Source organism: Fulmarus glacialis, unplaced genomic scaffold (assembly GCF_000690835.1).
Source record: "Fulmarus glacialis isolate BGI_N327 unplaced genomic scaffold, ASM69083v1 scaffold8445, whole genome shotgun sequence".
Classification (NCBI taxonomy): domain Eukaryota; kingdom Metazoa; phylum Chordata; class Aves; order Procellariiformes; family Procellariidae; genus Fulmarus; species Fulmarus glacialis.
Window position 1 is genome coordinate 393 of NW_009211111.1, and position 13,225 is coordinate 13,617.

General features: G+C 38.8%; 1 protein-coding gene across 1 annotated transcript; it reads left to right on the top strand.

Moving 5' to 3' along the window:
- Positions 1 to 3: 3 nt before the first annotated feature.
- NUDT6 (nudix (nucleoside diphosphate linked moiety X)-type motif 6) lies at positions 4 to 12,687 on the top strand (the record flags this gene model as incomplete). Its single annotated transcript, XM_009577403.1, has 4 exons — positions 4 to 115; positions 5,313 to 5,368; positions 8,424 to 8,478; positions 12,064 to 12,687. Coding segments are annotated over 4 exons (612 nt in total), but the record flags the coding sequence as incomplete, so codon positions are not given.
- Between the last annotated feature and the right edge of the window lie 538 nt (positions 12,688 to 13,225).

A 13,225-nucleotide genomic window follows, 5' to 3' on the forward strand; every position in this document is an offset into this window, starting at 1 on the left:
TCGCAAGGCTTTGCTTTCCACCACGCCGAGCAGGGCTCGTCCACCTTGACGCTGTGGCTGGGAGAAGGGCCCAGCAGGCTACCGGGGGATGCCACCCACCAGCTGGGAGTCGCAGGTTAGTTACAAAAGCGGTTGGACCCACGAAAAGCCTTTTGAACGAGCCCTTAGGACCAGGTTCAGTAGGAAATCGGCTGTTCCTGTGCACAACCAACGCATGGAAACCAGCTATTTACTGTTTGCGTAACTTTATAAAGTGAAGCGTGTCATTCGTAAATGCGCCTGTACAACTGTGCATGTTGGTAAAAACAGGCCAATAGAGAGAGAGATTTCTCAAAACGATTCCAGTTTGAGAAAATTGTAAACAGCTTAGGGAGAAGAAAACGTGGTCCTGAGGCTTTAAAATTTACCTCACAAATAGTGTTTTTAAACACCATTTTGAGAAACATATCTTGGCTTTCACCTTGCAGGTAAGAGAGGTAGGATTTCAAAGTTCGAGCAGTTTTTTAAAAGTAAAAAAGTAACTATAGACTTCCTAGAAAAAAATCATTTCTCTGCTCCCTGTCCTTACTGTAGATGCTTAATATATGCATCTGCCTAAACTATGCTCAAGTTAAGGTCTGTAAATGGGGCAAACTTGACCCAACAGGGATTGTTCAGGAGCTAGCACAACTGTTAGCCTAAACTACAACAGTCCAAAAGCTCCTCTAAACTCTGCCTAGAAGTCCACAGCCCAAACAAATACATTTTACAAACAAACAAACATCTGGACACCATACTTCAGCCCATCGAGATCTCCCACAACCACAGTTGGAAGGACTTGCTCTAAAAACTGTCGAAATTCCCAAGGAACCATAAGATGGTGTCCCGTTTTTTTTATACGGCGCAGTACAAGGCACTCATCATGAGTCAACCTGAACTCAGCTTCACCAAATTTGAATGGTTTTGCCCTCTCTCTCTCAGCAGTCTTCCACAGAATGCAATTACCTATCCCATCACTCAGTAACTCCTGTAATCTGGAGTAGTACCAGTACCCCTCGTGTACTGGTAAAGGCTATATAACACTTGGCAATTACTGCAGAGAGACAGCAAATCTCTCCCCTTACAAGCTTGACTAGTTTGTCCTTAGCTTGCAGGGACTTTAATTCTTCACCAAATGGTGTTAAGACCCATAAATAGCAATTTGAAAAATCTAGTTAGGAAGGACTCATAACAGCTGGATTATTCTATGTAGCAGCAGGTCAGGTGAAAGTGAGTTTTGGAAAAACGAAGCCTTCAGTTAGAACACAGTGCTACTGCTGTCGGCGGTGTGAGTTTCCAGTGACAAAGCCAGCAGAGGGCAGCGCAGAAGCTGAAGACAGGCTTGGATTTTTTCAATGGACATGTTAGAGCATGTTTTCCTGAGGTATGAAAACCTCACCATTAAAATATGTGGCATTAAACTCGAGTAAGAAAATGCATTCTCCTAGCAAAAGCACCGTGTTCCTCCTTACAGTTATAACTTGCATGTTTGAGGAAACATGATTAAGTGAAAGGGGATTTTTCTGAAGTAGGTTTTGCATAGCTGAAAGGGCTGTTTAAAAGAAAATCATGTAATAGATGTGTTGTGACCCTGATGTTATCAGGAAGGACTTACTATAAGAGAAATCGTAAGTTGAAAAACTTTCAAATAAACATTTGAAAATGCGAAAAATGCACTTTCAAAGCATAATTTGCTGTTGTACTTTGAGATAAAAACTTTGCACTCTGCAAGCAGGAAAAAACTTTGAGGAAAGAAAAAGTTTCATAAATGCAGGTATATGGATTTCATAATTTATTGCACAGATTTAAAAATTGCACAACATATAATGTATGTATTCTTTGCTACCACTTTTCAAACCTGTACATTTTTATGCGTTATTGGGAGTTTCTTTAAAAGAGGTAAAGACTTAAAGCATTCATGCAGGTAAACAAACAGATTTCTGTGTGTGAAATAATGATTGCAGTATTTTGTTTTTCCTCTGTTCCACTCTCAGTGGATCTGGAACACATTCCAAGGATACACTAAGCAGTGTGGATACCACCTGCAATATGTTTATTCCATTATCTTTCTACTTCAGGGGGAGAGCCTAGGTAGTGGAAAGGCTTCGTTCTATTCTTAATTAATTTTATTGAAATATTAAATTATTTAAATATGTGTGTTTATATTGTGTGTAATGTGCCAAACCCTAGACATTTTTATTTCCTGCGCAAAAAAATGTATTTTAGAAAAGAAAGAGAAGCAGTAAAGAGAAGCAAATCTGCTGATGAGAGTCTTCATCTCAAAACTGTGGCCAATCAGTTAAATACAGGACTTAGTCCCCTGAGCATCCTGAAAATAAAGAGCAGAGATGTTGAGAGTGGTTTGCTAGCCTGCAGGAGGCCAGCACAGGGAGCAGACAACAGGTAGCGAGCCTGCATTGCCAAGTAGACCAGCAGCTGGTTTTCGTCCTGTCTGGAGTTTCCCACACAGAGAACGCTGCGCAGCCAGGGCTAGTGCCTCAGCATCATCCAGCCAAGTGATGACAAAGGTGTGAATAAGCAAGGTCAGGTCATACTTTGCCAGACTAGATCAGAGTCGCCAAGCAGAGAGTAGCGAACGTTACTCATTGGGCTTGGCCATTATTGTTTAGAAATAGTGGAATATGTGATGCGTCTTCCAACTAACTTACTGCATCCGTTTGTAGGCGGCAGGATTTTCCAAATATGTAAAGGTACAGAAAAGCTTCTGGTGTATGAAATGATTAAGATGTTTTTGAAAAGCATTTCCAAAATTCTCCGCCTCCTAGGAGGAAGTGGTCTGCCATCCAGAAAGTGACGTGTTTGTAAATATGCCACGTAACAATGGCACAGGAAGACAAGTTGAGGAAGGAAAGTAAGAGGAGAGGAACAAAAGTAAAAGCCGTTCTCTTCTCCCTCACATAAGCCTTACAATACAGCTGTTTCTTGCATTGCTACCTACCTTAACCTAGTTATTGAAACGAAGCCATTGGAGCTGGAGAGAGAGAAGGGTCTCCGCACACTCATACACATGCATGATCATCAGCCTTGGCCAGTCCTTTTACTTAAGGAAATGTGTAAAATGAGCAGCTCATAAATATGAGACTGCACAGGAAGATGGAGTTAGATAGATTATGATGGTCCAAGGAATCAAAAGTGATTTAAAAGCAGTTCCCAGGTTGTTTTACAAAGTAATAGCTATTCCTGTCTGCTGATGTTTACAATGCAAGCAGTCATGCGTGCGCTCATTACGTGGATGACAAGTGCTTTTCAACTCTGAACATCTTTTCATACATGTTTGCATCAGTCATAAATAAAACAGGTAGAATGAAAATATTTTTCCCCTCCATTACTCATTGTCTGGAGTTGTCTAAGGGATTTTTCTTTTTTTTAAATCGTTTTCTTACCTATTTCCCAAAAGAGAACATTCAAAACAAAGCAGTGTTGTAATAGCGATTACTTGTTTTGGTTATAAGTGTAAACCTTTCCAGAAAGTCATCCTGGCATTGGATGATTTGAAGCTCCAGGTACCGCATTTGTAGCAAGAGGGAGAGTTTTTAAAACCACAGCTCAGAGCCGGCAGCCAAGCTCTGATCTCACCGATACTAACCAGGTGTGGCCCAGCGAGCTTCAGCAGCGGGGCTGTTGAGTTACTCTTGGGAAAATGAGACCAGACAGCAAATCCCAATAGTGTTTTTCCTTTCTTCTTGCTTTGGATTTAGGTACCGTCTAGCAGAGATTCTGGACATCTCGCAGAGAATTTCACTGCCAAAAATTACATTCACAGGCATCGATTTCTGGGGAAGAGAGGAGAGAAAACGTTCTTTCTGTTTGATTCAAGTTGCAGTTTCCTGTCTTCAGCAGTCCTCCTTGATCTTGGCAAACCATTTGGCTGAAGAATGTCTTTTCTAGAAAATAATCCCTGTAATCACAGCATGCATTGACATTTCTCCTGCTTTCCTTTTGTTCTCTCTTTTAATCAGTACAGTACTTGAACCTGGACATGGCTAAATATTTACAGGAGGAATGAAATCATGAAGTCACAAGCCACGGGGAGGCAGATGTGTGACTACCCTCTTAAAGCACGTCCTTTGACATATCTTGAAGGAAGATTGGTATTTAATCTTTTCAATACTCCTACACATGTCTGCCATGTATTATTAAAAAAACAGAAAATGTTTTGAGCTGGACACTCATTCCTTAATAATTCCCTTCTGTGGAAATACTTCCCCATAGCATTTTAAATGTGTATATCATCACAGATCTGTCCATATACTCTTCCTCCTGCTGTAAAAAGAAAAAAAGCATTTTTTTATCGTTACCTACTAATTTGAAACCCATACATGACTGATGTGGAAAAGAGCCTGCTAAGTTGCACCACTGTGCTCATTCTGCTCACCACAGCACACTTTAAAATCTGAGAAAAATATCTGTTTTAAAGGGAGGACATTTTGAAAGTATGACCAATGAGTGTGACATGATGATTAAACATGAAAGCACTTGGGTTTTAAAAAGTAGGAAAACTTGTAATCTGTGGGAGAAAGTCAGGGGCTGAGCATGAGGACACAAGGAAAAGCTGAACTTTTCAGTAAAAAAAATAAATCAGGATGTGTGAATCAAGTGAAAGTATCACTTTTCCACTAGGAAGCAATGCTTTTTGGTTAACAAATTGACTCAGATTACTGTGCAGTTCCTATCGTGAGTTGTTAGCTGGGTAGTACGGTATGAGTTTAGAGTCAACTAGTTGAACGTTATCAGTATAGTCACCCCATGAGTACTAAACCTTGTGTATTATTAACCAGAAAACACTCGGGCAGGAGCTTTGTCATGAATTTCTCTGGAGAAGGGTTCTTGCCCATCGTGGCTGCTCAGCCAGAGTCACTGGGAAAATTTCTGTTGTTTGAGCAAGATTACAGGCATGTCTCTGCTGAAGCAAGCAGCTTTGCTAGATTATTTGGAAGATGTCTTGATCTTGCATTCTTTAGTTCTGATAATATTAACACAAGCAAATTATTCTTTTCATTTCTTGTCTAATCGGGAATTAATGTGGGAAGTATTTATCTTGGTACTGCTAACTTTGAATTTTTATACAGGATACTTAATCTTTTTTCGTATTTTATTGTGTATCAGTTTTCCACCGACAAACCACTTTCTGGAATTCATCCAGACAAATCTTGGTAACTGTAAGCTGAGTATCATTAGGGGTTTGTCATGCTATATCAAAATATGTTAAATTATGGTTGTTAAGATGGAACGTAGTTGTCTAACAATCTTTTTCAATATTATCTCTCCACTAGGTGCTGTTCTAGATGAAAGCACGGGAAAGGTGTTGGTTGTACAAGACAGAAATAGGGTGAGTTTGTTATAGGATTATAAAATAGAGAAGTTCATTTAGATAAGCCTACTCTATAGTATAAAATAAAGATCTTTTCATTTCAGTCCAAAATTGTGATAGTTAACTTGTGTGTGTCTTGGAACACATCTATCAACAGATTGCTGTATTGCATTTGAAGGAAAAAAAAGGACGTTGAAAATCAACGGTTTTGTTGTTAATTATAACTGGTTTGAATAAGCAGAATTAAGTATTCTTTCTGCTTTGAGTTTTCTGTTTTCTCCTTTAACTGACCCAAGAATCCCTGATCTTGTGTTTGGATCCATGCAGACCTCTGGAAAACCCCCATGGCTCAAAGCAGATTTTGGGAGAAGGTTTCTGATTTTGTTTGGTTTCAAAAATTCCAGGCGTATCTGTGGCTTTAAATAAGCAATAACATGGTTGACCACGACCTGGAGACCACCTTTGTACAGCAGGTGTAAAGATCATTAATTTCTCACAAACCGGAGTGTTTGACCTCACTACTGAGAATGCCAAACCAGAGAGTATTAGTGTGGTGATGGTGGGTCGTGTGATGTGGCTTGAGGTAACCAAGTGTCCATCACTGGTCATGTCTTCCAGCCTCTATCAGGCTAACCTAGGTTTTAATACAGCAAGTGCAGAAAGCGCGCTAGCTCATTAGCAGTTGCCTGTGCTATTCCATTTAAAATATACTTAGCTTCCATTATGCTTTCATTTGCAAATTAAAGTGTCTCTAGTACAGTGAAATTAACTGCAGTTTTAACGTGGAAACAATCAAAACTTACATATGCTAACTGAAGTAGACATGGATGCATCATGTTCATCTTTTATAGTTAAAACTATGCCAGAATCTCACTGGCCACATTTTTCTGTCTTTCCTGAAATAGCTACTAAGAGATTTCTTCTCAGGACCCAAAACATCTCTTCAGTTCATTGGTAACTACAACACAGTTAATAAACTTCAATGAAAGGGTGCTTTCATATTCAGGTTCAATCATACAACATGTTGAACTTGTTACGCAAGAGTTCAGAGGAAGAGAAACACTCTTTTCTTGTTTCCTATTATTTTTATATTTTTACTTACCATAAAGTAACGTTTCAAGGACTTCTCTATAGCAGGACCCTCAGGCTTAATTCAGTAATTACCAACTACAACTAAAGCATAAATCCAGCATGCAAGCTATAGGCTCCAAAAGTGGTTCCAGTTCTAGCGAGTCTCCAGGAACAGAACAGCACATTGTAAACTTTAGAAATGCCACCTTTATTTTTCCTTTTATGCACACAGAAATTCTAAAATGGCATGCTTACTTTTTAGTAATATCTTAAACAGGTCTCAAAGAGTAAAAATGGAAATTACCCATTCTGCATATTTAGAAGGAAATAGTAGTTTCCTAAGCCCAGGAGGCTTAAGGTTTAACTTCTTAATGCTGTGGTTTTGTTAAAGCTCACCCACCGCCATTTTAAGCGCAGGTATCTCTATCCAGTTTTACAGTGAGACATCAGATGTTCTGTTCAGCTTCTAGGCCCAATTCCATACTCGCCAGACATCACCTCCTTAGCCTCTGGCCCCAGAACACAAGAGGACCAGCCTGGCACCACCCTTCCCTCCAGCTCATTCTGAAAAGCGGGACGGGTATATTCCAAGTGAACTATTTCAGCTTACCTTTCCAGAACAAAGCTGACACCTCGCACACTGAGTGAGGAAGGTGAAAGGAAAAAAATGATTGTTTCCGATTCCCCTCTTCACAGCTTTCTTTTATCGAGTGGATAAAATTAAGTATAAAACCTGAAGTGTATGAATACCCATACATTCCTTACGCGGTGAACAAATAAAATATTTCAGTGCAAGCAAATTGGCTCAGACAGTGTCTGTTTCCCACTGTCAGTTCCACCACTCCTCTCCCTTCTCCTTCCCCACGAAATGGACAATTTCCCTGAAATGGTGACTTTTAATACAAATGATGTTCTGAAAGCTTAAAAAAAAAAAATTAAATAGCTAGTGGAATTTTAAAAGCTGTTTGGGTTTAATCATGAAAGGACAATTCCACAGAACACAAAGAAAGATTTCCAGGAACTGAAAGCAAATTTGAAAGCCAACAGACAAATATATGTATTTTCCATCTGTGCTATTTTTAATCCATTACTTTAAATTCCTGACCAAGCCCTTTAAGAGTGCCCAGAAAAAAAAACATTTTCCAATGTAGTCGGTGGGGTTTCAAATCACTGGAAAGCACAAAACTTCCCTCTCTATGCTGCATGTACAAGAAAAGCTACCTCTTTTTTTCCCAGAGCGTACCTTTTTACTTTGTTTATTTCTGGTTGAAGGTTAACTTCTTCCTACATAAATTTTTAATAAAGAAAGAATTAAAAGAATCGTACGTGGATGTAAAGGTAACGCCTACAAATCTTTATGCATTTGCAAGGGGTGTAAGAACTGGGACTCCTTTACCAGTATCAATAACGGCACCAAGTCTGCACTTCACGTTCTAAGTACTGAACTTTATTGCAATTCAATAAATGCTTTTATATATAAATCACACACAAGGCCTCAGTTTTTGTATTCCATGAAAACAAACGACAAGTTACACTAAATGGTTATTACAGACACACAAAATCATTTTAAAGCCAGTGCAGTATAGAACAGTACTACAATCATAATACCTGTTTGTAAGATTAAATATATATACATTTTTTAAAAGCGAAAACCATGGAAGTGGAATGCATTAGTGATTAAATATAAGATTATATAGTCTATAGCAGCTTTTTTTTTAATATTCAACTACTCTATCTAGTTATCTAGCAGCAACGTTGTCTAATGACGGTTAGACAGTTTATATTTTCAATCAGTAGACGTTTTGTTCCAATACTTCATACAGACTGTAGAAATCTCTGATCATCACGTTAGCAAGAACAAAGAAGTTCCTACTTAAAGCCTTACTGATGTTTGCAATACTGCAATGTCAACAAAAAAAAAAGTCACGTTAATTGTCTCCTTCGTATTAGCGAGTACAAAACAGGCTGCACACTTCATTAATATTTTTTTCCTCCAATACAGACTCTAAATGCATGGAAATTTCCAGGAGGTCTGTCTAATCCAGGCGAAGACATTGGTAAGTCCTAGGATAACAGGTCAGATGTCAACAGAATTATAACAACATTAACTGTATTGAAATACATTGTGACCCACATCACTCCTATGACTAATAACTTCTTTGAATTAATGGTGAATAGATGAAGTGACATGATCCCATGACCTTAATGGTAATGGGTAACGTTATGTTCAGGGCAGAGAAGCTTTGTATTGATAACATATACCCTTTTCCACAATTTCTCTTAAGTGAGTGCTTGAAGCCAGCTTATTTTTTGTAGGCTTGTTGGATATGCTGTAATATGAGCCAAAAATGCAGAGGATTAAGGTAATCAGTATATAACCCAAATAAAACTGCAACAGCGAGCGCTCAGCTCACACTGGAATCCAGGGCAGTGAGCTCGATGACGTACTGAACAAAAATTTCCAACTCTCCATTTTTATGTGCAAAACAGAAATAAATACCCTTGCTTCTTTCCACCCTTGTTCATTTGATTTGTTTAGACTAAGAGCTCTTTGGCACAGGACCAGAGTGAAGTGCAGCGCCTGGGTCTTCCGGGCACCTACTTTCAACCAGAGACATAAGGCACTTCTGTATTAAAAAACAATGCCGATTTGAGGAAACCTATCATTTCTACCCAGCATCACGCAGGTGATGATGAACACTGCTGCAGTTATGTTCAGAGGTGAATGAACAAGGGTGTTTATGAAGAGAGAGAAAAATGTGCTTTTTCTCCTTGTATCTCACCCCTTAAAATTATGATCCACAGAGTGGTTAATGCTTAAGTTACACTGCAGTTATTAGGGAGGTCTTGTTTTCAAGAGTTACATTTGCTCGCATTAATTTAGCCCCACGCCAGTATTCAGATATGAATATATTCTCCCAGTAACTCAAAAATGCAGAACTCAAAAATGTTGCCCAGACCAGTGCAGCAGCTCTGGCAAACTGGGTATCGAGCCCAGCTTTCCTGTTTCATACCTTAGAAATACCTACTATTTTTAGCAGTCTTCCTACAACGATGTGTGAAGGGCTTGTATTCCAGTTCATTATTTTAAAACATGGAGAAAGTTTCTAGTTAGCAGGATATGGCCGAGTCATAGTGTTTGTAACTCATGAGTCACATTTTAAGTCTTTTTGTCAAACACGGTGATAGACATCAAAATTATTTGCTTGACGATGCAACTACATGTAACATAGTGAAATGGATTCATGTTTTCAGAAGAATCCCAAATGCTGTGTTTATTGTCAAGCCAGGCCCCCTTTCACTTCTAGGAGATACCAGAGGGATTTTTGTACTGAGGGAAAAGAATGACCAGCACTGGCAGCAGCTTCCCCAGAGGAATACTGAGTAAGCCAGTGGCCGTCCCTCAAATAACCGGTGAGATGGCTGGAGCCTGGATGTAGGTATTGAGAAACATCTAGGAGGATTTGAGTCTCTTACAGCTCCCCTCCTGCCACTACTGAACTATATAATAATAAAAGTTACGATTCTCTGCATCACATCTTAATATTACAAGAAGATAAAAATTAGTGAAGCATAAAATACAATAGAGCTTAATTTTACTTTTTTTATCCTTATATCAAACCTTATAAACTCACAATCATTCAAGGGACTAAATTTCAAATTACAATTACAAATTGCAATTACAATGCTTGAAGATCCTGTGGTTATATGAAGTGACAAAATATATGGCTGCCTACTTTAATGAGTACAAACTGACTTGCGCAAGTAATTTGAATAGTTTCATAATGCAGATTAAGCAAAGTGCAGGCATTTTTGTATTTGAGTATTTCTGAAACTCAAGCCCTAATGTTCCTTCTAGTTTAACTGTCATTATATATTTTTTTATATATATACACACATTTAAATAAAAGGGAAACAGAAAAAGGTACTTTATCTAAAAGCAAAGCTCAAAGCTTAAATTAAATCCCTAATTATTTCATTTTCCTTATCATAGCCTGCCTCAGCATTCCTCATGATCTCAGTTGTTTACCTTCTTTGACCACTTTTGTGTAATACAGCCCCTTGCCTAATAATAAAACCACTTGCCACAGGGAGTCTGCTTCGCAACCACTGTTTTAAACCAGAGGACCACAGAGGCCTCTCTGGGCAATGTAAAATGCACTGTTTCCAAGGGTCAGTAATGGTAAATGAGTATCTTCCCCCATGTACTTCTTCCCCACATGCAGTAGCCTTTTAACTAATTAATACTGTAATAAAGTCACAAACATAAATGTTCTGCAGACACCATGTACTAACGGATCTCCAGTCCCAAAAAGACCTGTATATACTTGGTGTAAACTTCACACAGCTCGTTCCATTGCAAGACGGAAGTTGAGCTGAGGCAGAAGTATGTGCAGAATCAGGGCCATTAACATACAGTTGTTTGGCCTCTGCTGGATAAATCATTTTATTTATACATTGCTAGCCACTGTATGTCCTGAAATTATTTCCAATATTTGACACTACCCCTAAAGCGTCTGGTTTGTTCACCTCTGACATGTCACAATGTAAGCTTCCATAGGAAGACAAATCTCTACAAGGTCTTGTAAAATACATTTTGCTTTTAGAAGTAAGCCAGCGCACTCATTTCTTACTGAAAATGAACTAGCTGAAGCAGGTAACATTACAAAACAGCTATATGCATTTACCTATGAGTTTACATAGATTTGGAAAAAACTAGTATTTTACCTACCAGTAGAACCCCAGGCAAGTAGGATTTGACTTGACTACAACGAAACTGCAGAATTTGGGGAAGTAAGTGGAGTATCAAAAATCTCATTTGGGCTCTTCAATTTAAGTTACTATTCAAGAGAAAAAGCTGCTCTTTTGAAGAGTACTGGATAGATGGGTAATTCTCTGGCTGTAGCTGCAGTACACAAACCCTCTGCACCCTTGAAGTTATGGCTACTTTTGTAAGGAGGAACGTTAACACTTGCATCACTTTGTTGATGTACACAAAACGTACACGTGCAGCATGGATGCGTAATGTTTTCTGCAAGAACAGGCTATGTGCTATACTGGTATTATGGCATATTTCAAATGTCACTAGGCACACAAGATACATTTTGAAAAGGACTTTAGTGCCAACTTCCACTTTCTGCAAACAATAGTTTTACCCATTTTGTTACACCCTGTGGCAAAGTGCCATGAAACCAAGTGATTTCATCAAATGACCAGACATACGTGCAGGTGTTCAGCTGCACAGGGTCTGAACCTGAAACTGGGTAGAGGCAAGGAGGGAGACGGGGGCTAAGATTCAAAGGACTGAAATGAGGGTGCAATGCTGTCTTGGATTAAGAGATCAGTGGAACCAGCAACCGTTAGAATGTCCCTTTCAAAACCACACCCTGTACAGCATCATCGAAAGTCTCTTACTTTCATAATTTTGTAGGATATACACAAGAAAGGCATGTAGCAATTACTGTTGTTCGGGGACCAAAAAATTAGCTTATCCTTGTGTTGAAACAAACAGGCTTACATTCTAAAAAGCTCATGAAGCAGAACAGAGAACGCTTGGAGTTAGAAGTTTTCCGTGATCAAAAGGTTTAAAGAGTGTTAAGCTATTCTTATATGTGTTGTAAAGGATTGCTCTTGTCACCTAGGAGACACAGCAGTTCGAGAGGTTTTCGAAGAGACTGGCATTAAGTCAGAGTTCAAGTCCATCCTAAGCATAAGACAGCAACACAAACACCCCGGAGCCTTTGGGAAGTCGGATATGTACATCATCTGTCGCCTGCAGCCCTCCTCCTTCAACATCAGCTTCTGCCAGCAGGAGTGCCTGAGGTGTGAATGGATGGACCTCGATGAGCTTGCTAGGACGAAAGACGCTACTCCCATCACCAGCAATGTAGCTAAACTCTTACTTTACGGATACCGGGAAGGGTTTGGTAAGATTGATATAACCATGAGAGAGTTTCCAGCTGTCTACACAGGCCTGTTCTACAAACTATACCACAGGGAGCTGCCCGAGTCCTACAGAAACATTACATGATTGCAGTACATTTCACATTTCATTATATTAATAATTTAGAATTATTATTGTAGTGTTATTTAGACCATATTAAAACTATCCATGGACTTCTTTTTAGGTAATTATTAGAAAGTAATTATTTACTCTATTCTCTAATAAGCTATAGATATAAATTATTTTAAAAGGTAAATACCGCTGTAAGTGTGCTATAAATATCAGATTTGTTTTCCTTTACTCTGTAAAGCAAACATAAGGTAAATAAAATAGCTCTACATAGATACCTAGCAGAAAACAAAGTGTTATTGATCCTGAAAATATATTTTCCAAGTAATTTTACCTCCACACACACTGGCACAATAGGTTTAAAGAGCAATATAAAGACAGTATGAAACATTCATGTTTTAATCTGGTATCTGCAAAAGTAGTTAATATCAGCAAATAATTGCTTATATTTTTGCTACTTCGGAGAGGAGTAAGGAAACCCGACGTCTTTAGCGTAGCGTGGCATATGTGCTCGGAATCCGCCATGGAAATCAGCTTTTAGCAGACATGGGAAGAAAAAGGATAGCTTTCTGTCCAGGTCCAGTTTTTGGTCCAGGTTTGTACTGTCCAGTTCTTTTCAGTGCCACATACCAATCAGAGTATTTCCGTGATCGGTAAGTGTTATAGTTATTAGATTCCAAACGCTCAAAGAAGAAACATTCTTCTGTTGCACATTTCTAAAAGGGAAAAAGGAAAGGATTACTGATATTCCATCACAGCAAATCAATTCTTCAGATTCATGGGACTAACTT